Genomic DNA, 24,442 nt, shown 5'->3' with positions numbered 1-24,442 from the left:
CTCACTGCTATAGTGATAGTAGCTGTAGTCCCTCACTGCTATAGTGATAGTAGCTGTAGTCCCTCACTGTTATAGTGTTAGTAGATGTAGTCACTCACTGTTATAGTGTTAGTAGCTGTAGTCCCCCACTGTTATAGTAGCTGTAGTCCCTCACTGTTATAGTGCAAGTAGCTGTAGTCCCTCACTGTTATAGTAGCTGTAGTCCCTCACTGTTATAGTAGCTGTAGTCCCTCACTGTTATAGTAGCTGTGTTCCCTCACTGTGTTAGTACCTGTAGTCCCTCACTGTTATAGTGCTAGTAGCTGTAGTCCCTCACTGTTATAGTGTTAGTAGCTGTGTTCCCTCACTGTTATAGTGCTAGTAGCTGTAGTCCCTCACTGTGTTAGTAGCTGTAGTCCCTCACTATTATAGTGCTAGTAGATGAAGTCCCTCACTGTTATAGTGTTAGTAGATGTAGTCACTCACTGTTATAGTGTTAGTAGCTGCAGTCCCTCACTGTTATAGTGTTAGAAGCTGTGTTCCCTCACTGTTATAGTAGCTGTAGTCCCTCACTGTTATAGTGTTAGTAGCTGTAGTCCCTCACTGTTATAGTGTTAGTTGCTGTAGTCCCTCACTGTGGTAGTAGCTGTAGTCCCTCACTGTTATAGTAGCTGTAGTCCCTCACTGTTATAGTGTTAGTAGCTGTAGTCCCTCACTGTGCTAGTAGCTGTAGTCCCTCACTGTTATAGTGCTAGTAGCTGTAGTCCCTCACTGTTATAGTGTTAGTAGCTGTAGTCCCTCACTGTGTTAGTAGCTGTAGTCCCTCACTGTGCTGGTAGCTGTAGTCCCTCACTGTTATAGTAGCTGTGCTTCCTCACTGTTATAGTGCTAGTAGCTGTAGTCCCTCACTGTTATAGTGCTAGTAGCTGTAGTCCCTCACTGTTATAGTGTTAGTAGCTGTAGTCCCTCACTGTTATAGTAGCTGTAGTCCCTCACTGTTATAGTAGCTGTAGTCCCTCACTGTTATAGTAGCTGTGTTCCCTCACTGTGTTAGTACCTGTAGTCCCTCACTGTTATAGTAGCTGTAGTCCCTCACTGTTATAGTACCTGTAGTCCCTCACTGTTATAGTAGCTGTCGTCCCTCACTGTTATAGTAGCTGTAGTCCCTCACTGTTACAGTAGCTGTAGTCCCTCACTGTTACAGTGTTAGTAGCTGTAGTCCCTCACTGTTATAGTGCTAGTAGCTGTAGTCCCTCACTGTTATAGTGCTAGTAGCTGTAGTCCCTCACTGTGTTAGTACCTGTAGTCCCTCACTGTTATAGTAGCTGTAGTCCCTCACTGTTATAGTGTTAGTAGCTGTAGTCCCTCACTGTTATAGTGTTAGTAGCTGTAGTCCCTCACTGTGCTGGTAGCTGTAGTCCCTCACTGTGCTAGCAGCTGTAGTCCCTCACTGTTATAGTGCTAGTAGCTGTGTTCCCTCACTGTTATAGTGTTAGTAGCTGTAGTCCCTCACTGTGTTAGTAGCTGTAGTCCCTCACTGTTATAGAAGCTGTGTTCCCTCACTGTGTTAGTAGCTGTAGTCTCTCACTGTCATAGTAGCTGTGTTCCCTCACTGTGTTAGTAGCTGTAGTCCCTCACTGTTATAGTGCTAGTAACAGTAGACCCTCACTGTTATAGTGTTAGTAGCTGTAGTCCCTCACTGTGTTAGTAGCTGTAGTCCCTCACTGTTATAGTGCTAGTAGCTGTAGTCCCTCACTGTTATAGTACCTGTGTTCCCTCACTGTGTTAGTACCTGTAGTCCCTCACTGTTATAGTAGCTGTAGTCCCTCACTGTGTTAGTAGCTGTAGTCCCTCACTGTTACATTTTACATTTACATTTTAGTCATTTAGCAGACGCTCTTATCCAGAGCGACTTACAGTGGTGAATGCATACATTTCATACATTTTTTTTTTTCTGTGCTGGCCCCCCGTGGGAATCGAACCCACAACCCTGGTGTTGCAAACACCATGCTCTACCAACTGAGCTACCAACTGAGCTACAGGGAAGGCTGTTATAGTAGCTGTGTTCCCTCACTGTTATAGTGATAGTAGCTGTAGTCCCTCACTGTTATAGTGTTAGTAGATGTAGTCACTCACTGTTATAGTGTTAGTAGCTGTAGTCCCTCACTGTTATAGTAGCTGTGTTCCCTCACTGTGTTAGTACCTGTAGTCCCTCACTGTTATAGTGCTAGTAGCTGTAGTCCCTCACTGTTATAGTGTTAGTAGATGTAGTCACTCACTGTTATAGTGTTAGTAGCTGTAGTCCCTCACTGTGTTAGTAGCTGTAGTCCCTCACTATTATAGTGCTAGTAGATGAAGTCCCTCACTGTTATAGTGTTAGTAGATGTAGTCACTCACTGTTATAGTGTTAGTAGCTGTAGTCCCTCACTGTTATAGTGTTAGTTGCTGTAGTCCCTCACTGTGGTAGTAGCTGTAGTCCCTCACTGTTATAGTGTTAGTTGCTGTAGTCCCTCACTGTGTTAGTAGCTGTAGTCCCTCACTGTTATAGTGTTAGTAGCTGTAGTCCCTCACTGTTATAGTGTTAGTTGCTGTAGTCCCTCACTGTGGTAGTAGCTGTAGTCCCTCACTGTTATAGTGTTAGTTGCTGTAGTCCCTCACTGTGCTGGTAGCTGTAGTCCCTCACTGTGCTAATAGCTGTAGTCCCTCACTGTTACAGTGTTAGTAGCTGTAGTCCCTCACTGTGCTGGTAGCTGTAGTCCCTCACTGTGCTAGTAGCTGTAGGCCCTCACTGTTACAGTGTTAGTAGCTGTAGTCCCTCACTGTGCTGGTAGCTGTAGTCCCTCACTGTGCTAGTAGCTGTAGTCCCTCACTGTTACAGTGTTAGTAGCTGTAGTCCCTCACTGTTATAGTGCTAGTAGCTGTAGTCCCTCACTGTTATAGTGTTAGTAGCTGTAGTCCCTCACTGTGTTAGTAGCTGTAGTCCCTCACTGTGCTGGTAGCTGTAGTCCCTCACTGTTATAGTAGCTGTGTTCCCTCACTGTTATAGTGCTAGTAGCTGTAGTCCCTCACTGTTATAGTGCTAGTAGCTGTAGTCCCTCACTGTCATAGTTAGTAGCTGTAGTCCCTCACTGTTATAGTGCTAGTAGCTGTAGTCCCTCACTGTCATAGTTAGTAGCTGTAGTCCCTCACTGTTATAGTAGCTGTAGTCCCTCACTGTTAAAGTAGCTGTAGTCCCTCACTGTTATAGATGCTGTGTTCCCTCACTGTGTTAGTAGCTGTAGTCTCTCACTGTCATAGTAGCTGTGTTCCCTCACTGTGTTAGTAGCTGTAGTCCCTCACTGTTATAGTGCTAGTAACAGTAGACCCTCACTGTTATAGTGTTAGTAGCTGTAGTCCCTCACTGTGTTAGTAGCTGTAGTCCCTCACTGTTATAGTGCTAGTAGCTGTAGTCCCTCACTGTTATAGTACCTGTGTTCCCTCACTGTGTTAGTACCTGTAGTCCCTCACTGTTATAGTAGCTGTAGTCCCTCACTGTGTTAGTAGCTGTAGTCCCTCACTGTTATAGTAGCTGTGTTCCCTCACTGTTATAGTGATAGTAGCTGTAGTCCCTCACTGTTATAGTGTTAGTAGATGTAGTCACTCACTGTTATAGTGTTAGTAGCTGTAATCCCTCACTGTTATAGTGTTAGTAGCTGTAGTCCCTCACTGTTATAATAGCTGTGTTCCCTCACTGTGTTAGTACCTGTAGTCCCTCACTGTTATAGTGCTAGTAGCTGTAGTCCCTCACTGTTATAGTGTTAGTAGCTGTGTTCCCTCCCTGTTATAGTGCTAGTAGCTGTAGTCCTTCACTGTGTTAGTAGCTGTAGTCCCTCACTATTATAGTGCTAGTAGATGAAGTCCCTCACTGTTATAGTGTTAGTAGATGTAGTCACTCACTGTTATAGTGTTAGTAGCTGTAGTCCCTCACTGTTATAGTGTTAGTTGCTGTAGTCCCTCACTGTGTTAGTAGCTGTAGTCCCTCACTGTTATAGTGTTAGTAGCTGTAGTCCCTCACTGTTATAGTGTTAGTTGCTGTAGTCCCTCACTGTGGTAGTAGCTGTAGTCCCTCACTGTTATAGTGTTAGTTGCTGTAGTCCCTCACTGTTATAGTAGCTGTAGTCCCTCACTGTTATAGTGTTAGTAGCTGTAGTCCCTCACTGTGCTGGTAGCTGTAGTCCCTCACTGTGCTAGTAGCTGTAGTCCCTCACTGTTACAGTGTTAGTAGCTGTAGTCCCTCACTGTTATAGTGCTAGTAGCTGTAGTCCCTCACTGTTATAGTGTTAGTAGCTGTAGTCCCTCACTGTGTTAGTAGCTGTAGTCCCTCACTGTGCTGGTAGCTGTAGTCCCTCACTGTTATAGTAGCTGTGTTCCCTCACTGTTATAGTGCTAGTAGCTGTAGTCCCTCACTGTTATAGTGCTAGTAGCTGTAGTCCCTCACTGTCATAGTTAGTAGCTGTAGTCCCTCACTGTTATAGTAGCTGTAGTCCCTCACTGTTATAGTAGCTGTAGTCCCTCACTGTTATAGAAGCTGTGTTCCCTCACTGTGTTAGTAGCTGTAGTCTCTCACTGTCATAGTAGCTGTGTTCCCTCACTGTGTTAGTAGCTGTAGTCCCTCACTGTTATAGTGCTAGTAACAGTAGACCCTCACTGTTATAGTGTTAGTAGCTGTAGTCCCTCACTGTGTTAGTAGCTGTAGTCCCTCACTGTTATAGTGCTAGTAGATGAAGTCCCTCACTGTTATAGTGTTAGTAGATGTAGTCCCTCACTGTTATAGTGTTAGTAGCTGTAGTCCCTCACTGTTATAGTGTTAGTAGCTGTGTTCCCTCACTGTTATAGTGCTAGTAGCTGTAGTCCCTTACTGTTATAGTGTTAGTAGCTGTGTTCCCTCACTGTTATAGTGTTAGTAGCTGTAGTCCCTCACTGTGCTAGTAGCTGTGTTCCCTCACTGTTATAGTGTTAGTAGCTGTGTTCCCTCACTGTTATAGTGTTAGTAGCTGTAATCCCTCACTGTTATAGTGCTAGTAGCTGTAGTCCCTCACTGTTATAGTGTTAGTAGCTGTAGTCCCTCACTGTTATAGTGCTAGTAGCTGTAGTCCCTCACTGTTATAGTGTTAGTAGCTGTGTTCCCTCACTGTTATAGTGTTAGTAGCTGTTGTCCCTCACTGTGCTAGTAGCTGTGTTCCCTCACTGTTATAGTGCTAGTAGCTGTAGTCCCTCACTGTTATAGTGTTAGTAGATGTAGTCCCTCATTGTTATAGTGCTAGTAGCTGTAGTCCCTCACTGTTATAGTGCTAGTAGCTGTAGTCCCTCACTGTGCTAGTAGCTGTAGTCCCTCACTGTTATAGTGTTAGTAGCTGTGTTCCCTCACTGTGCTGGTAGCTGTAGTCCTTCACTGTTATAGTGCTAGTAGCTGTAGTCCCTCACTGTGTTAGTAGCTGTAGTCCCTCACTGTTATAGTGTTAGTAGCTGTAGTCCCTCACTGTTACAGTGCTAGTAGCTGTAGTCCCTCACTGTTATAGTGTTAGTAGCTGTGTTCCCTCACTGTGTTAGTAGCTGTAGTCCCTCACTGTTATAGTGTTAGTAGCTGTGGTCCCTCACTTTTATAGTAGCTGTAGTCCCTCACTGTGCTAGTAGCTGTAGTCCCTCACTGTTATAGTGTTAGTACCTGTAGTCCCTCCCTGTGCTAGTAGCTGTGTTCCCTCACTGTTATAGTGCTAGTAGCTGTAGTCCCTCATTTTTATAGTGTTAGTAGCTGTAGTCCCTCATTGTTATAGTGCTAGTAGCTGTAGTCCCTCACGAACCTGACTCAGTTACACCAGCTCTGTCAGGCAGAATGGGCCAAAATTCACCCAACTTATTGTGGGAAGCTTGTGGAAGGCTACCCGAAACGTTTGACCCAAGTTAAACAATTTAAAGGCAATTTCTTCCAAATACTAATTGAGTGTATGTAAACTTCTGACGTACTGGGAATGTGATGAAAGAAATAAAAGCTGAAATAAATCATTCTCTCAACTATTATTCTGACATTTCACATTCTTAAAATAAAGTGGTGATCCTAACTGACCTAAGACAGGGACTTTTTACTAGGATTAAATGTCAGGAATTCTGAAAAACTGAGTTTAAATGTATTTAGCTAAGGTGTATGTAAACTTCCGACTTCAACTGTATAGGGGATATGATGTCATATAGGGGATATGATGTCATATGGTCACTGGACAGTAGTAGGGTACTATATATAGGGGATATGATGTCATATAGGCTCTGGACAGTAGTAGGGTACTATATATAGGGGATTTGATGTCATATAGGCTCTGGACAGTAGTAGGGTACTATATTTTTTTATTTATATTTTTTATTTCACCTTTATTTAACCAGGTAGGCAAGTTGAGAACAAGTTCTCATTTACAATTGCGACCTAGCCAAGATAAAGCAAAGCAGTTCGACAACATACAAAAACACAGAGTTACACATGGAGTAAAACAAAATACAATCAATGATGCAGTAGAAAAAAATAAGACTATATACAATGTGAGCAAATGATGTGAGATAAGGGAGGTAAAGGCAAAAAATGCCATGGTGGCAAAGTAAATAAAGTATAGCAAGAAAAACACTGGAATCCCCTATATATAGGGGATTTGATTTCATATAGGCTCTGGACAGTAGTAGGGCACTATATATAGGGGATTTGATGTCATATAGGCTCTGGACAGTAGTAGGGCACTATATATAGGGGATTTGATGTCATATAGGCTCTGGACAGTAGTAGGGCACTATATATAGGGGATTTGATGTCATATAGGCTCTGGACTGTAGTAGGGTACTATATATAGGGGATATGATGTCATATTTATTTATTTAACCAGGAAGTGCTAATTGAGATTTGAAATCTCTTTTTCAATAGCGTCCTGGCCAAGATAGGCAATATATATATATATAGAGGATATGATGTCATATAGGCTCTGGACAGTAGTAGGGTACTATATATAGGGGATATGATGTCATATAGGGGATATGATGTCATATAGGCTCTGGACAGTAGTAGTGTACTATATATAGGGGATATGATGTCATATAGGCTCTGGACAGTAGTAAGGTACTATATATAGGGGATATGATGTTATATAGGGGATTTGATGTCATATAGGCTCTGGACAGTAGTAGGGTACTATATATAGGGGATATGATGTCATATGATCCACAGCCAGAGAGATGGAGGTAGCTGATCTCACTCACCAGGGCAGGGTACCATGCTGTTGTCTTAGTCTTCCTGTCTGCAATAGAGGCAGGGCCCACCTCAACACACACCACCTTCCCATACAGGTCTTCGTTCTGTCTCCCGTCACTGTCCTCCTCTTCACTGGACGATGAAGAGGACTCTTCCTCCTGACTGGTAGAAAGAAGGAGAACATACCAACTTCAAACAATGAATACACAATAGTTTAAATGTAACACCCACACAGTGAGACCAAATGGTATAAGGCACCCAACTAGGAAGAGCTTTAACTACATTTAAACTCTGTTACTCTAATACACACCATAGTGATCAGTCCTTCTAGCTCCCCTCTGGTTATAAAGAGAGAGAGAGAGAGAGAGAGAGAGAGAGAGAGAGAGAGAGAGAGAGACAGAGACAGAGAGAGACAGAGGAGCCAAGCAGCTGATCAGAGGTACTAGGGGTGATCAGCAGAACAGGCATCTCCATTCTAGCTCCCCTCTGGTTATATATACAGTGAGGGAAAAAGTATTTGATCCCCTGCTGATTTTGTACGTTTGCCCACTGACAAAGAAATGATCAGTGTGTGATGGCGGTGTTCGCTTCAGTAATCTTACTAGTATAAAGACCTCCTCCATTCCTGCCATTATTGAAAGAGATTGTGATACTTCACATCTCAAAATTGGGTTACTTAATGTTAGATCCCTCACTTCCAAGGCAGTTATAGTCAATGAACTAATCACTGATCATAATCTTGATGTGATTGGCCTGACTGAAACATGGCTTAAGCCTGATGAATTTACTGTGTTAAATGAGGCCTCACCCCCTGGTTACACTAGTGACCAAACCCCCCGTGCATCCGGCAAAGGCGGAGGTGTTGCTAACATTTACGATAGCAAATTTCAATTTACAAAAAAAAAAACAATGACGTTTTCGTCTTTTGAGCTTCTAGTCATGAAATCTATGCAGCCTACTCAATCACTTTTTATAGCTACTGTTTACAGGCCTCCTGGGCCATATGCAGTGTTCCTTACTGAGTTCCCTGAATTCCTATCGGATCTTGTAGTCATAGCAGATAATATTCTAATTTTTGGTGACTTTAACATTCACATGGAAAAGTCCACAGACCCACTCCAAAAGGCTTTCGGAGCCATCATCGACTCAGTGGGTTTTGTCCAACATGTCTCTGGACCTACTCACTGCCACAGTCATACTCTGGACCTAGTTTTGTCCCATGGAATAAATGTTGTGGATCTTAATGTTTTTCCTCATAATCCTGGATTATCGGACAACCATTTTATTGCGTTTACAATTGCAACAAATAATCTGCTCAGACCCCAACCAAGGAAGATTAAAAGTCGTGCTATAAATTCTCAGACAACCCAAAGATTCCTTGATGCCCTTCCAGACTCCCTCTGCCTACCCAAGGACGTCAGAGGACAAGAATCAGTTAACCACCTAACCGAGGAACTCAATTCAACCTTGCGCAATATCCTAGATGCAGTTGCACCCCTAAAAATTAAAAACATCTGTCATAAGAAACTAGCTCCCTGGTATACAGAAAATACACGAGCTCTGAAGCAAGCTTCCAGAAAATTGGAACGGAAATGGCGCCACACTAAACTGGAAGTCTTCCGACTAGCTTGGAAAGACAGTACCGTGCAGTATCGAAGAGCCCTCACTGCTGCACGATCATCCTATTTTTCCAACTTAATTGAGGAAAATAAGAACAATCCGAAATTTCTTTTTGACACTGTCGCAAAGCTAACTAAAAAGCAGCATTCGCAAATGGAGGATGGCTTTCACTTCAGCAGTAATACATTTATGAACTTTTTTGAGGAAAAGATCATGATCATTAGAAAGCAAATTACGGACTCATCTTTAAATCTGGGTATTCCTCCAGGGCTTCATTGTCCAGAGTCTGCACAACTCTGCCAGGACCTTGGCTCAAGGGAGATACTAAAGTGTTTTAGTACTATATCTCTTGACACAATGATGAAAATAATCATGGCCTCCAAACCCTCAAGCTGCATACTGGACCCTATTCCAACTAAACTACTGAAAGAGCTGCTTCCTGTGCTTGGCCCTCCTATGTTGAACATAATAAACGGCTCTCTATCCACCGGATGTGTACCAAGCTCACTAAAAATGGCAGTAATAAAGCCTCTCTTGAAAAAGCCGAATCTTGACCCAGAAATTATAAAAAACTATCGGCCTATATCGAATCTTCCATTCCTCTCAAAAATTTTTGAAAAAGTTGTTGCGCAGCAACTCACTGCCTTCCTGAAGACAAACAATGTATACGAAACGCTTCAGTCTGGTTTTAGACCCCATCATAGCACTGAGACTGCACTTGTGAAGGTGGTAAATGACCTTTTAATGACGTCAGACCGAGGCTCTGCATCTGTCCTCGTGCTCCTAGATCTTAGTGCCGCTTTTGATACCATCGATCACCACATTCTTTTGGAGAGATTGGAAACCCAAATTGGTCTACATGGACAAGTTCTGGCCTGGTTTAGATCTTATCTGTCGGAAAGATATCAGTTTGTCTCTGTGAATGGTTCGTCCTCTGACAAATCAATTGTAAATTTTGGTGTTCCTCAAGGTTCCGTTCTAGGACCACTATTGTTTTCACTATATATTTTACCTCTTGGGGATGTCATTCGAAAACATAATGTTAAATTTCACTGCTATGCGGACGACACACAGCTGTACATTTCAATGAAACATGGTGAAGCCCCAAAATTGCCCTCGCTAGAAGCCTGTGTTTCAGACATAAGGAAGTGGATGGCTGCAAATTTTCTACTTTTAAACTCGGACAAAACAGAGATGCTTGTCCTAGGTCCCAAGAAACAAAGAGATCTTCTGTTGAATCTGACAATTAATCTGGATGGTTGTACAGTCGTCTCAAATAAAACTGTGAAGGACCTCGGCGTTACTCTGGACCCTGATCTCTCTTTTGAAGAACATATCAAGACTGCTTCAAGGACAGCTTTTTTCCATCTACGTAACATTGCAAAAATCAGAAACTTTCTGTCCAAAAATGACGCAGAAAAATTAATCCATGCTTTTGTTACTTCTAGGCTCGACTACTGCAATGCTCTACTTTCCGGCTACCCGGATAAAGCACTAAACAAACTTCAGTTAGTGCTAAATACGGCTGCTAGAATCCTGACTAGAACCATTTTGATCATATTACTCCAGTGCTAGCTTCCCTACACTGGCTTCCTGTTAAGGCAAGGGCTGATTTCAAGGTTTTACTGCTAACCTACAAAGCATTACATGGGCTTGCTCCTACCTATCTTTCCGATTTGGTCCTGCCGTACATACCTACACGTACGCTACGGTCACAAGACGCAGGCCTCCTAATTGTCCCTAGAATTTCTAAGCAAACGGCTAGAGGTAGGGCTTTCTCCTATAGAGCTCCATTTTTATGGAATGGTCTGCCTACCCATGTGAGAGACGCAGACTCAGTCTCAACCTTTAAGTCTTTACTGAAGACTTATCTCTTCAGTAGGTCCTATGATTAAGTATAGTCTGGCCCAGGAGTGTGAAGGTGAACGGAAAGGCTGGAGCAACGAACCGCCCTTGCTGTCTCTGCCTTGTCGGTTCCCCTCTTCCCACTGGGATTCTCTGCCTCTAACCCTTTTACAGGGGCTGAGTCACTGACTTACTGGTGTTCTTCCATGCCGTCCATGGGAGGGGTGCGTCACTTGAGTAGGTTGAGCCACTGACGTGGCCTTCCTGTCTGGGTTGGCGCCCCCCCCTTGGGTTGTGCCGTGGCGGACATCTTTGTGGGCTATACTCGGCCTTGTCTTCGGACGGTAAGTTGGTGGTTGTAGATATCCCTCTAGTGGTGTGGGGGCTGTGCTTTGGCAAAGTGGGTGGGGTTATATCCTGCCTGTTTGGCCCTGTCCGGGGGTATCATCGGATGGGGCCACAGTGTCTTCTGATCCCTCCTGTCTCAGCCTCCAGTATTTATGCTGCAGTAGTTTATGTGTCGGGGGGCTAGGGTCAGTCTGTTACATCTGGAGTATTCTCTTGTCTTATCCAGTGTCCTGTGTGAATGTAAATATGCTCTCTCTAATTCTCTCTTTCTTTCTTTCTTTCTTTCTCTCGGAGGACCTGAGCCCTAGGACTACCTGGCATGATGACTCCTTGCTGTCCCCAGTCCACCTGGCCATGCTGCTGCTCCAGTTTCAACTGTTCTGCCTGCGGCTACGGAACCCTGACCTGTTCACCGGACGTGCTTGTTGCACCCTCGACAATTACTATGATTATTATTATTTGACCATGCTGGTCATTTACGAACATTTTAACATCTTGACCATGTTCTGTTATAATATCCACCCGGCACAGCCAGAAGAGGACTGGCCACCCCTCATAGCCTGGTTCCTCTCTAGGTTTCTTCCTAGGTTTTTGGCCTTTCTCAGGAGTTTTTCCTAGGGAGTTTTTCCCATCCACCGTGCTTCTTTCACATGCATTGCTTGCTGTTTGGGGTTTTAGGCTGGGTTTCTGTACAGCACTTTGAGATTTCAGCTGATGTACGAAGGGCTATATAAATAAATTTGATTTGATTTGATCAGTCTATAATTTTAATGGCAGGTTTATTTGAACAGTGAGAGACAGAATAACAACAAAATAATCCAGAAAAACGCATGTTTACATTTTAATGAGGGAAATAAATATTTGACCCCCTATCAATCAGAAAGATTTCTGGCTCCCAGGTGTCTTTTATACAGGTAACGAGCTGAGATTAGGAGCACACTCTTAAAGGGAGTGCTCCTAATCTCAGTTTGTTACCTGTATAAAAGACACCTGTCCACAGAAGCAATCAATCAATCAGATTCCAAACTCTCCACCATGGCCAAGACCAAAGAGATCTCCAAGGATGTCAGGGACAAGATTGTAGACCCTACACAAGGCTGGAATGGGCTACAAGACCATCGCCAAGCAACTTGGTGAGAAGGTGACAACAGTTGGTGCGATTATTCGCAAATGGAAGAAACACAATAGAACTGTTAATCTCCCTCGGCCTGGGGCTCCATGCAAGATCTCACCTCGTGGAGTTGCAATGATCATGAGAACGGTGAGGAATCAGCCCAGAACTACACGGGAGGATCTTGTCAATGATCTCGAGGCAACTGGGACCATAGTCACCAAGAAAACAATTGGTAACACACTATGCTGTGAAGGACTACAATCCTGCAGCGCCCGCAAGTCCCCCTGCTCAAGAAAGCACATATACATGCCCGTCTGAAGTTTGCCAATGAACATCTGAATGATTCAGAGGACAACTGGGTGAAAGTGTTGTGGTCAGATGAGACCAAAATGGAGCCCTTTGGCATCAACTCCCATGTGGCTGAGTTGGTAGAGCATGGTGTTTGCAATGCCAGGGTTGTGGGTTTGATTCCCACGAGGGACCAGTACGAAAATGCTAAATGACTAAAATGTCAAATGTAACTCAACTCGCTGTGTTTGGAGGAGGAGGAATGCTGCCTATGACCGCAAGAACACCATCCCCACTGTCAAACATGGAGGTGGAAACATTATGCTTTGGGGGTGTTTTTCTGCTAAGGGGACAGGACAACTTCACCGCATCAAAGGGACGATGGACGGGGCCATGTACCGTCAAATCTTGGGTGAGAACATCCTTCCATCAGCAGGGGCATTGAAAATGGGTCGTGGATGGGTATTCCAGCATGACAATGACCCAAAACATACGGCCAAGGCAACAAAGGAGTGGCTCAAGAAGAAGGACATTAAGGTCCTGGAGTGGCCTAGCCAGTCTCCAGACCTTAATCCCATTGAAAATCTGTGGAGGGAGCTGAAGGTTCGAGTTTCCAAACGTCAGCCTCGAAACCTTAATGACTTGGAGAAGATCTGCAAAGAGGAGTGGGACAAAATCCCTCCTGAGATGTGTGCAAACCTGGTGGCCAACTACAAGAAACGTCTGACCTCTGTGATTGCCAACAAGAGTTTTGCCACCAAGTACTAAGTCATGTTTTGCAGAGGGGTCAAATACGTATTTCCCTCATTACATTTTTGACATGCGTTTTTCTGGATTTGTTTGTTGTTATTCTGTCTCTCACTGTTCAAATAAACCTACCATTAAAATTATAGACTGATGATTTCTTTGTCAGTGGGCAAACGTACAAAATCAAATACTTTTTTCCCTCACTGTATGTATATATATATGTATATATACTGCTCAAAAAAATAAAGGGAACACTTAAACAACACAATGTAACTCCAAGTCAATCACACTTCTGTGAAATCAAACTGTCCACTTAGGAAGCAACACTGATTGACAATACATTTCACATGCTGTTGTGCAAATGGAATAGACAACAGGTGGAAATTATAGGCAATTAGCAAGACACCCCCAATAAAGGAGTGGTTCTGAAGGTGGGGACCACAGACCACTTCTCAGTTCCTATGCTTCCTGGCTGATGTTTTGGTCACTTTTGAATGCTGGCGGTGCTTTCACTCTAGTGGTAGCATGAGACGGAGTCTACAACCCACACAAGTGGCTCAGGTAGTGCGGCTCATCCAGGATGGCACATCAATGCGAGCTGTGGCAAGAAGGTTTGTTGTGTCTGTCAGCGTAGTGTCCAGAGCATGGAGGCGCTACCAGGAGACAGGCCAGTACATCAGGAGACGTGGAGGAGGCCGTAGGAGGGCAACAACCCAGCAGCAGGACCGCTACCTCCGCCTTTGTGCAAGGAGGAGCAGGAGAAGCACTGCCAGAGCCCTGCAAAATGACCTCCAGCAGGCCACAAATGTGCATGTGTCTGCTCAAACGGTCAGAAACAGACTCCATGAGGGTGGTATGAGGGCCCGACATCCACAGGTGGGGGTTGTGCTTACAGCCCAACACCGTGCAGGACGTTTGGCATTTGCCAGAGAACACCAAGATTGGCAAATTCGCCACTGGCGCCCTGTGCTCTTCACAGATGAAAGCAGGTTCACACTGAGCACATGTGACAGACGTGACAGAGTCTGGAGACGCCGTGGAGAACGTTCTGCTGCCTGCAACATCCTCCAGCATGACCGGTTTGGCGGTGGGTCAGTCATGGTGTGGGGTGGCATTTCTTTGGGGGGCCGCACAGCCCTCCATGTGCTCGCCAGAGGTAGCCTGACTGCCATTAGGTACCGAGATGAGATCCTCAGACCCCTTGTGAGACCATACGCTGGTGCGGTTGGCCCTGGGTTCCTCCTAATGCTAGACCTCATGTGGCTGGAGTGTCAGCAGTTCCTGCAAGAGGAAGGCATTGATGCTATGGACTGGCCCGCCCGTTCCCCAGACCTGAATCCATTTGAGCACATCTGGGACATCATGTCTTGCTCCATCCACCAACGCCACGTTGCACCACAGACTGTCCAGGAGTTGGTGGATGCTTTAGTCCAGGTCTGGGAGGAGATCCCTCAGGAGACCATCCGCCACCTCATCAGGAGCATGCCCAGGCATTGTAGGGAGGTCATACAGGCACGTGGAGGCCACACACACTACAGAGCCTCATTTTGACTTGTTTTAAAGGACATTACATCAAAGTTGGATCAGCCTGTAGTGTGGTTTTCCACTTTAATTTTGAGTGTGACTCCAAATCCAGACCTCCATGGGTTGATAAATTGGATTTCCATTGATTATTTTTGTGTGATTTTGTTGTCAGCACATTCAACTATGTAAAGAAAAAAGTATTTAATAAGATTCTTTCTTTCATTCAGATCTAGGATGTGTTGTTTAAGTGTTCCCTTTATTTTTTTGAGCAGTATATATATATATATATATATATATATATATATATATATATATATAGAGAGAGAGAGAGAGAGAGAGAGAGAGAAAGAGAGAGAGAGAGAGGAGCCAAGCAGCTGATCAGCGGTACTAGGAGTGATCAGCTGATCAGTGTTGCTCAGGGTGATCAGCTGATCAGCGGTACTCGGAGTGATCAGCGGTACTCGGAGTGATCAGCTGATCAGCGGTACTCGGAGTGATCAGCTGATCAGCGGTACTCGGGGTGATCAGCGGTACTCGGGGGGGATCAGCTGATCAGCGGTACTCGGGGTGATCAGCGGTAGTCGGAGTGATCAGCTGATCAGCGGTACTCGGGGTGATCAGCGGTACTCGGGGTGATCAGCTGATCAGCGGTACTCGAAGTGATCAGCTGATCAGCGGTACTCGGGGTGATCAGCTGATCAGCGGTACTCGGGGTGATCAGCGGTACTCGGGGTGATCAGCGGTACCCGGAGTGATCAGCTGATCAGCGGTACCCGGATCAGCTGATCAGCGGTACCCGGAGTGATCAGCTGATCAGCGGTACCCGGAGTGATCAGCTGATCAGCGGTACCCGGAGTGATCAGCTGATCAGTGTTACTAGGGCTACATTTCAAACTCAAAGTAGACATCCCTCGGCCCTAAACACTCAGCCTTTGAATTATGTTTTACATCGTCACATCCGAGTGTACCTTAAATGTCCCTTTGCCCAAGCAAGAGAGAGTGATGATCGGAGAGGCAACATCCTTGGTGGAAATCTGGAAGTTGAGCTTAAAAACAACCAACCTAAAGCTACCAATGTACCTAGTAAGCTAACGTATCTAGCTAACACTCATGTCAGGTAGCTAGCTACAGTATTAATGTACCTAGTAAGCTAACATATCTAGCTAGCACTCCTGTCAGGTAGCTAGCTACAGTATTAATGTACCTAGTAAGCTAACGTATCTAGCTAACACTACTGTCAGGATTATTTAAGTCCCCTGGACTTGGGGACTGTGAAGAGACCTCTTGTAGCATGTCTTGTGGGGTATGCATGGGTGTCTGAGCTGTATGCTAGCAGAAGCTCAACTTTCCGAGGTCCCTCTTTCTGGCACCTGACCACATGACTGAACAGTTGTCCAGGTGCGACAAAACTAGGGCCTGTAGGACCTGCCTTGTTGATAGTGTTGTTAAGAAGGTAGAAACTAGGGCCTGTAGGACCTGCCTTGTTGATAGTGCTGTTAAGAAGGTAGAAACTAGGGCCTGTAGGACCTGTCTTGTTGATAGTGCTGTTAAGAAGGTAGGAGCAGCTCTTTACTACGGACAGACTTCTCCCCATCTTAGCTACTGTTGTATCAATATGTTTTGACCATGACAGTTTAAAATCCAGGGTAACTCCAAGCAGTTCAGTCACCTGAACTTGCTCAATTTCCACATGATTTATTACAAGATTTAGTTGACTTTTAGGGTTTAGTGAATGATTTGTCCCAAATACAATGCTTTTAGTTTTAAAAATATTTAGGGCTAATGTATTCCTTGCCACCCACTCTGAAACTAACTGCAACTCTTTGTTCAGTATTGCAGTCATTTCATTCGCTGTAGTAGCTGACGTGTATAGTGTTGAGACTTCCCCATACATAGACACACTGGCTTTACTCAAATGTCATTAGTAAAGATTGGAAAAAAGTAAATGGGACAAGACAGGTTATTTCTCAACAGTCAATATCTATTCTCCCTGATGACAGGTGGGATGAAGGATTAATGCTACCAATGTCATAATCTAGTAGGTGGACATGTATTAATTAAATAATCCTAATCTAGTAGGTGTACATGTATTAACTAAATAATCCTAATCTAGTAGGTGGACATGTATTAACTAAATAATCCTAATCTAGTAGGTGTACATGTATTAACTAAATAATCATAATCTAGTAGGTGTACATGTATTAATTAAATAATCCTAATCTAGTAGGTGGACATGTATTAATTAAATAATCATAATCTAATAGGTGGACATGTATTAACTAAATAATCCTAATCTAGTAGGTGTACATGTATTAATTAAATAATCCTAATCTAGTAGGTAGACTCATGGGTCTACCGGTCGCGGCCGGCTGCGACACAGCCCGGGATCGAACCCGGATCTGTAGTGACGTCTCAAGCACTGCAGTGCCTTAGACCGCTGCGACACTCGGGAGGCAATTCTGATAATATTTTTCATGAATTGGTCCTTTGACCAAACAGATCAGGTCTGTAAAAGATCGAATGTGAAAAGAGCTGATGTGATTGGTCAGAAGACCAATTAGTGGGAAAAATATCAGAATTGGTGTTCCTGTGTAAACGTAGCCCTGGAGAGCTGATATAATTGGATGGTGAAACTTGCATCCAGCCAACCAGAAGAGAAAGGCGAACCAATTCAGGCCTTCTGGAAATTCATCCTTGTCTTGCAAATAAACATGTTACATTTGAAAAAAATAGATTTTGCAAGCAGTAGACATTTAGAATTAAGACAGCGACACCCCTTCCTACGGGCAGAAAATCATTGAACCTGATTCATTTGATTCAATGCAATGAAATCTCTCGAGGACTGCAACCAAAGAAATGCAATGCATTTATGCCTAAAAGCCAGTCAACGTCCTGTCTGGTTATTTTGCTCATAGACACCCTGTTTAAATAGGCTATGGAAGTCGTACAGAATAATATATGCAACAGGGGTCATGATTTCACATGCACCACGTACCTTCAAAATTATTTGGCAATCATCATTTATTTAAAAAAAACACTGTTTCCATCATCGTTGCAATAAGGGAAGTTTGACACGGGTATATCATTTTTTATTTTTTAAACACAAGAGACAATGGAAACCTGCCAAATGATCCGCTCCCACGCACCTTTACCCACCTGACAATTATTAGGCTAATTGGTGAGAGGGGCTTGCACTGAGCACATTGACTAATGCCTGTCAACACACATGAAAGCACACTGATAAATTATTAGAAGGAATTTGGCTAAGGTAATGATATGAAAATGGAATGAATACAGGACATACAAATAAACATTCACAATATTGATGGAAAGGATAACATCAGTGTCTTTGGAGTGAAGACCTTCACTTCAACTTATTCTGAAGCAAAAGCAATATTAGTCCGCTCTAAGATTCCGCTCTAAGATTCTGCTCTCGGATTCCGCTCTCGGATTCCACTCTAAGATTCCGCTCTAAGACACAGAAGATGATGTCCAAGGCGATAAAGTGTAGCTGGGTGAATTCCAAGTCACTATAAGGGTTCAGAACAATATTAACTTTCCTATGAACACTATGGAGGGAGGTGAGATTAAGAATATTCTACAGCAGAGTCCTTTTCATACCAGGATGGCCTCCCAAATGGAAGCCTGTTCGCTATATAGTGCACTAATGTTGACCAGGGCCCTATGCAGATATAGTGCACTAATGTTGACCAGGGCCCAATGCAGATATAGTGCACTAATGTTGACCAGGGCCCTATGCAGAGAGACAGGATCTGGGTATAAGGACATCTATTCCATGTGCAGGCCTCTCATTTCATTATCAAAGTATTATTTTAGCCTAGGGCTTCTAAAACATCCACTGTAACAACCAGAGGAAAATGACTACATCTGTTGTACTGTACAGAGATGTGACGGAGGAGTCATCTCTTCTTCGCTCTCACCTCACCAGCAGCAGAGTAGCCCTGTTGCTACTTAAAGCCCAGTCCCCAGCCCAGGGTGGGGTCAACAGCCCAGTCCCCAGCCCAGGGTGGGGTCAACAGCCCAGTCCCCAGCCCAGGGTGGAGTCAACAGCCCAGTCCCCAGCCCAGGGTGGAGTCAACAGCCCAGTCCCCAGCCCAGGGTGGAGTCAACAGCCCAGTCCCCAGCCCAGGGTGGGGTCAACAGCCCAGTCCCCAGCCCAGGGTGGGGTCAACAGCCCAGTCCCCAGCCCAGGGTGGAGTCAACAGCCCAGTCCCCAGCCCAGGGTGGAGTCAACAGCCCAGCCCAGGGTGGAGTCAACAGCCCAGTCCCCAGCCCAGGGTGGGGTCAACAGCCCAGTCCCCAGCCCAGGGTGGAGTCAACAGCCCAGTCCCCAGCCCAGGGTGGAGTCAACAGCCCAGTCCCCAGCCCAGGGTGGAGTCAACAGCCCAGTCCCCAGCCCAGGGTGGAGTCAACATCCCAGTCCCCAGCCCAGGGTGGAGTCAACAGCCCAGTCCCCAGCCCAGGGTGGGGTCAACAGCCCAGTCCCCAGCCCAGGGTGGAGTCAACAGTTCACAGAGGGAGATACTCACACTGGATTGGACCTGCGTCCACGGTTCCCCTTCTTGCCGATGACAGGAGTGCCGAAGTGCTCAGGGTTGGTGAGAGGGAGTCGATCTAGTGTCTGGAACAGAGACCAACAGCAAACAGCAGGTTAGTGTCTGGAACAGAGACCAACAGCAAACAGCAGGTTAGAGCTGGGGGACAGGTTAGAGCTGGGGGACAGGTTAGAGCTGGGGTACAGGTTAGAGCTGGGGTACAGGTTAGTGTCTGGAACAGAGACCAACAGCAAACAGCAGGTTAGAGCTGGGGGACAGGTTAGAGCTGGGGGACAGGTTAGTGTCTGGAACAGAGACCAACAACAAACAGCAGGTTAGAGCTGGGGGACAGGTTAGAGCTGGGGGACAGGTTAGAGCTGGGGGACAGGTTAGAGCTGGGGTACAGGTTAGAGCTGGGGTACAGGTTAGTGTCTGGAACAGAGACCAACAACAAACAGTAGGTTAGAGCTGGGGTACAGGTTAGAGCTGGGGGACAGGTTAGAGCTGGGGTACAGGTTAGAGCTGGGGGACAGGTTAGAGCTGGGGGACAGGTTAGAGCTGGGTTACAGGTTAGAGCTGGGGGACAGGTTAGAGCTGGGGTACAGGTTAGAGCTGGGGGACAGGTTAGAGCTAGGGTACAGGTTAGAGCTGGGGTACAGGTTAGTGTCTGGAACAGAGACCAACAGCAAACAGCAGGTTAGAGCTGGGGGACAGGTTAGAGCTGGGGTACAGGTTAGAGCTGGGGGACAGGTTAGAGCTGGGGGGGACAGGTTAGAGCTGGGGTACAGGTTAGTGTCTGGAACAGAGACCAACAGCAAACAGCAGGTTAGAGCTGGGGGACAGGTTAGAGCTGGGGGACAGGTTAGAGCTGGGGGACAGGTTAGAGCTGGGGTACAGGTTAGTGTCTGGAACAGAGACCAACAGCAAACAGCAGGTTAGAGCTGGGGGACAGGTTAGAGCTGGGGGACAGGTTAGTGTCTGGGGGACAGGTTAGTGTCTGGGGGGACAGGTTAGTGTCTGGGGGACAGGTTAGTGTCTGGGGGACAGGTTAGAGCTGGGGGACAGGTTAGACCTTGGGGACAGGTTAGACCTTGGGGACAGGTTAGACCTTGGGGACAGGTTACCACAACTAAACCAGGGGGAGAATGGTGAATCATGGCTGTTAAAACACTAACAGTAAACAATATGTATTAAATGAGGAAACAACAAAGACGGAGTGATTTCTACAGCACCATGTTGATGAGGGTATTGACATGTCGGAGTGATATCTACAGCACCATGTTGATGAGGATATTGACATGTCGGAGTGATTTCTACAGCACCATGTTGATGAGGGTATTGACATGTCGGAGTGATTTCTACAGCACCATGTTGATGAGGGTATTGACATGTCGGAGTGATTTCTACAGCTCCATGTTGATGAGGGTATTGACATGTCAGAGTGATTTCTACAGCACCATGTTGATGAGGGTATTGACATGTCGGAGTGATTTCTACAGCACCATATTGATGAGGGTATTGACATATTGGAGTGATTTCTACAGCACCATGTTGATGAGGGTATTGACATGTCGGAGTGATTTCTACAGCACCATGTTGATGAGGGTATTGACATGTCGGAGTGATTTCTACAGCACCATATTGATGAGGGTATTGACATGTCGTAGTGATTTCTACAGCACCATGTTGATGAGGGTATTGACATGTTGGATTTATTTCTACAGCACCATGTTGATGAGGGTATTGACATGTCGGAGTGATTTCTTAAGCACCATGTTGATGAGGGTATTGACATGGAGTGATTTCTTAAGCACCATGTTGATGAGGGTATTGACATGTTGTAGTGATATCTACAGCACCATGTTGATGAGGGTATTGACATGTTGGAGTGATTTCTACAGCACCATATTGATGAGGGTATTGACATGTTGTAGTGATTTCTACAGCACCATGTTGATGAGGGTATTGACATGTCGGAGTGATTTCTACAGCACCATGTTGATGAGGGTATTGACATGTCGGTGTGATTTCTACAGCACCATGTTGATGAGGGTATTGACATGTTGGAGTAATTTCTACAGCACCATGTTGATGAGGGTATTGACATGTCGGAGTGATTTCTACAGCACCATGTTGATGAGGGTATTGACATGGTGTAGTGAGATCTACAGCACCATATTGATGAGGGTATTGACATGTCGGAGTGATTTCTACAGCACCATATTGATGAGGGTATTGACATGTTGTAGTGATTTCTACAGCACCATGTTGATGAGGGTATTGACATGTTGGATTTATTTCTACAGCACCATGTTGATGAGGGTATTGACATGTCGGAGTGATTTCTTAAGCACCATGTTGATGAGGGTATTGACATGTCGGAGTGATTTCTACAGCACCATGTTGATGAGGGTATTGACACGTCGGAATGATTTCTACAGCACCATGTTGATGAGGGTATTGACATGTTGTAGTGATTTCTACAGCACCATGTTGATGAGGGTATTGACATGTCGGAGTGATTTCTACAGCACCATGTTGATGAGGGTATTGACATGTCAGAGTGATTTCTACAGCACCATGTTGATGAGGGTATTGACATGTCGGAGTGATTTCTACAGCACCATGTTGATGAGGGTATTGACATGTCGGAGTGATTTCTACAGCACCATATTGATGAGGGTATTGACATGTTGTAGTGATTTCTACAGCACCGTGATGATGAGGGTACTGACATGTTGTAGTGATATCTACAGCACCGTGATGATGAGGGTATTGACATGTTGTAGTGATTTCTACAGCACCGTGATGATGAGGGTACTGACATGTTGTAGTGATTTCTACAGCACCATATTGATGAGGGTATTGACATGTTGGAGTGATTTCTACTGCACCGTGATGATGAGGGTACTGACATGTTGTAGTGATTTCTACAGCACCGTGATGATGAGGGTATTGACATGTTGTAGTGATTTCTACAGCACCGTGATGATGAGGGTACTGACATGTTGGAGTGATTTCTACAGCACCGTGATGATGAGGGTATTGACATGTTGGAGTGATTTCTACAGCACCGTGATGATGAGGGTATTGACATTTAGCAGAATGCCTGAAAACATTCTCTGCTGCATTTTTTTTTTTTAAACAACAACTGAAGCTTCACTTTGATTATTAATGAATAAACAGCCTTGGTACAAAATCAGCAAGTGAAGAGCGAGATTATATGTGTCTGTTGGCTAAAAGATTGAAAAAGAGCAGGAAGTGACTGAGGGAAGAACTGTTTCCAAGACAAATGTCAGAGTATGTTCCAGATGGTCCCCTATCCCCTACTTGGTGCACTACTCTTGACCAGAGCTCTATGGGGAATAGGGGGCCATTTGGAACACAGCCGAGGACTGTAATAAAACTGAGGTAGAGTTCAACAGACAGACTTGCCTCGCTCTCTGCAAAGTGACGCGCTCCTTTCAGGCAGAGAGAGGAACGCCGCAGAGTCTTCTCGTCACCATCATCAAACACTGGAGAGAGGGAGAGAAAGAGAGAGAAAGAGCAGTTAGGCAGAATAAACACCATGGCATCTACTCTACACACTCAGGGATGCAGATTCCCAAATGGCACCCTATTCCCGTTATAGTGCACTACTTTTGATGAGGGCCCATATAGGGAATAGGGTGCCATTTTGGACACATATCACACACTCTCACAAGGAGAACGATCGCCTTACAGCGAGGATAGCTGTGCTGCGAGCCCGGCTTCAGACGCAATCGTTAGGCAAGGGTAATTTCAGTGTAGGAAAGGATGAAACAGCGTCTGTGCCACCAGTAAGTACAGATAGTAGTATAAATCCCCCCGCATCGGTCCCCGGAGCCGGACAATTTTCTCATGGCTTCTGGAAGGAAATACTGTAGGAATGCTCAACCGGTGTCGCTCATTCAGCAGACAGAAACTTTCAACCGGTTCTCCCCATTAAGCAACGAGTTGGAGTCAGAGGCAGAGCCTTCTCTGGTCTCTACTCCTCCCGTTACGGGGTCAGAGGCCGAGCCTTCTCTGGTCTCTACTCCTCCCGTTACGGGGTCAGAGGCCGAGCCTTCTCTGGTCTCTACTCCTCCCGTTACGGGGTCTGAGCCGCCGAAGCCTCCCACCATTAGCTCTGACAAATTGAAAACCCTAGTCATTGGCGACTCCATTACCCGCAGTATTAGACTTAAAACGAATCATCCAGCGATCATACACTGTTTACCAGGGGGCTGGGCTACCGACGTTAAGGCTAATCTGAAGATGGTGCTGGCTAAAGCTAAAACTGGCGAGTGTAGAGAGTATAGGGATATTGTTATCCACGTCGGCACCAACGATGTTAGGATGAAACAGTCAGAGGTCACCAAGCGCAACATAGCTTCAGCGTGTAAATCAGCTAGAAAGATGTCTGCATCGAGTAATTGTCTCTGGCCCCCTCCCAGTTAGGGGGAGTGATGAGCTCTAAAACAGAGTCTCACAACTCAATTGCTGGTTGAAAACTGTTTTCTGCCCCTCCCAAAATATATAATGTGTAGATAATTGGCCCTCTTTCTGGGACTCACACACAAACAGGACCAAGCCTGGCCTGTTGAGGAGTGACGGACTCCACCCTAGCTGGAGGGGTGCTCTCATCTTATCTACAAACATAGACAGGGCTCTAACTCCTCTAGCTCCACAATGAAATAGGGTGCAGGCCAGGCAGCAGGCTGTTAGCCAGCATGCCAGCTTAGTGGAGTCTGCCACTAGCACAGTCAGTGTAGTCAGCTCAGCTATCCCCATTGAGACTGTGTCTGTGCCTCGATCTAGGTTGGGCAAAACTAAACATGGAGGTGTTCACCTTAGCAATCTCACTGGAATAAAGACCTCCTCCATTTCCTGTCGTTATTGAAAGAGATTATGATAATATCTCACATCTCAGAATAGGAGACTACTTAATGTTACATCCTTCACTTTCAAGGCAGTTATAGTCAATGAACTAATCACTGATCATAACCTTGATGTGATTGGCCTGACTGAAACATGGCTGAAGGTTGATACTGTGTTAAATGACGCCTCTCCTCCTTGTTACATTAGTGACCATATCCGGGTTCCATCGCCACAGGCAGAACAGTTGAAACTGGAGCAGCAGCACGACCAGGTGGACTC

The 24,442-nt window shown here is 45.3% G+C and overlaps 1 protein-coding gene across 4 annotated transcripts in view; it reads right to left on the bottom strand.

The window, feature by feature from the left end:
- arid4b (AT-rich interaction domain 4B) overlaps positions 1-24,442 on the bottom strand; it is a 169,600-nt gene that overhangs the window by 89,558 nt on the left and 55,600 nt on the right. For all 4 annotated transcript variants that reach the window (XM_029701926.1, XM_029701929.1, XM_029701916.1 and 1 more), the window contains exons 6-8: positions 22,721-22,800; positions 19,280-19,371; positions 7,252-7,405 (exon numbers count right to left, since the gene is read on the bottom strand). In XM_029701926.1, coding sequence (XP_029557786.1) covers positions 7,252-7,405; positions 19,280-19,371; positions 22,721-22,800 — 326 coding nt within the window. The remainder of the gene's footprint in view (positions 1-7,251; positions 7,406-19,279; positions 19,372-22,720; positions 22,801-24,442) is intronic.

Source organism: Salmo trutta, chromosome 2 (genome assembly GCF_901001165.1).
Source record: "Salmo trutta chromosome 2, fSalTru1.1, whole genome shotgun sequence".
In the NCBI taxonomy this organism is placed as follows: domain Eukaryota; kingdom Metazoa; phylum Chordata; class Actinopteri; order Salmoniformes; family Salmonidae; genus Salmo; species Salmo trutta.
The sequence above is the reverse complement of the archived record's forward strand: the minus strand, read 5'-3'. Positions and strand labels throughout refer to the sequence as shown.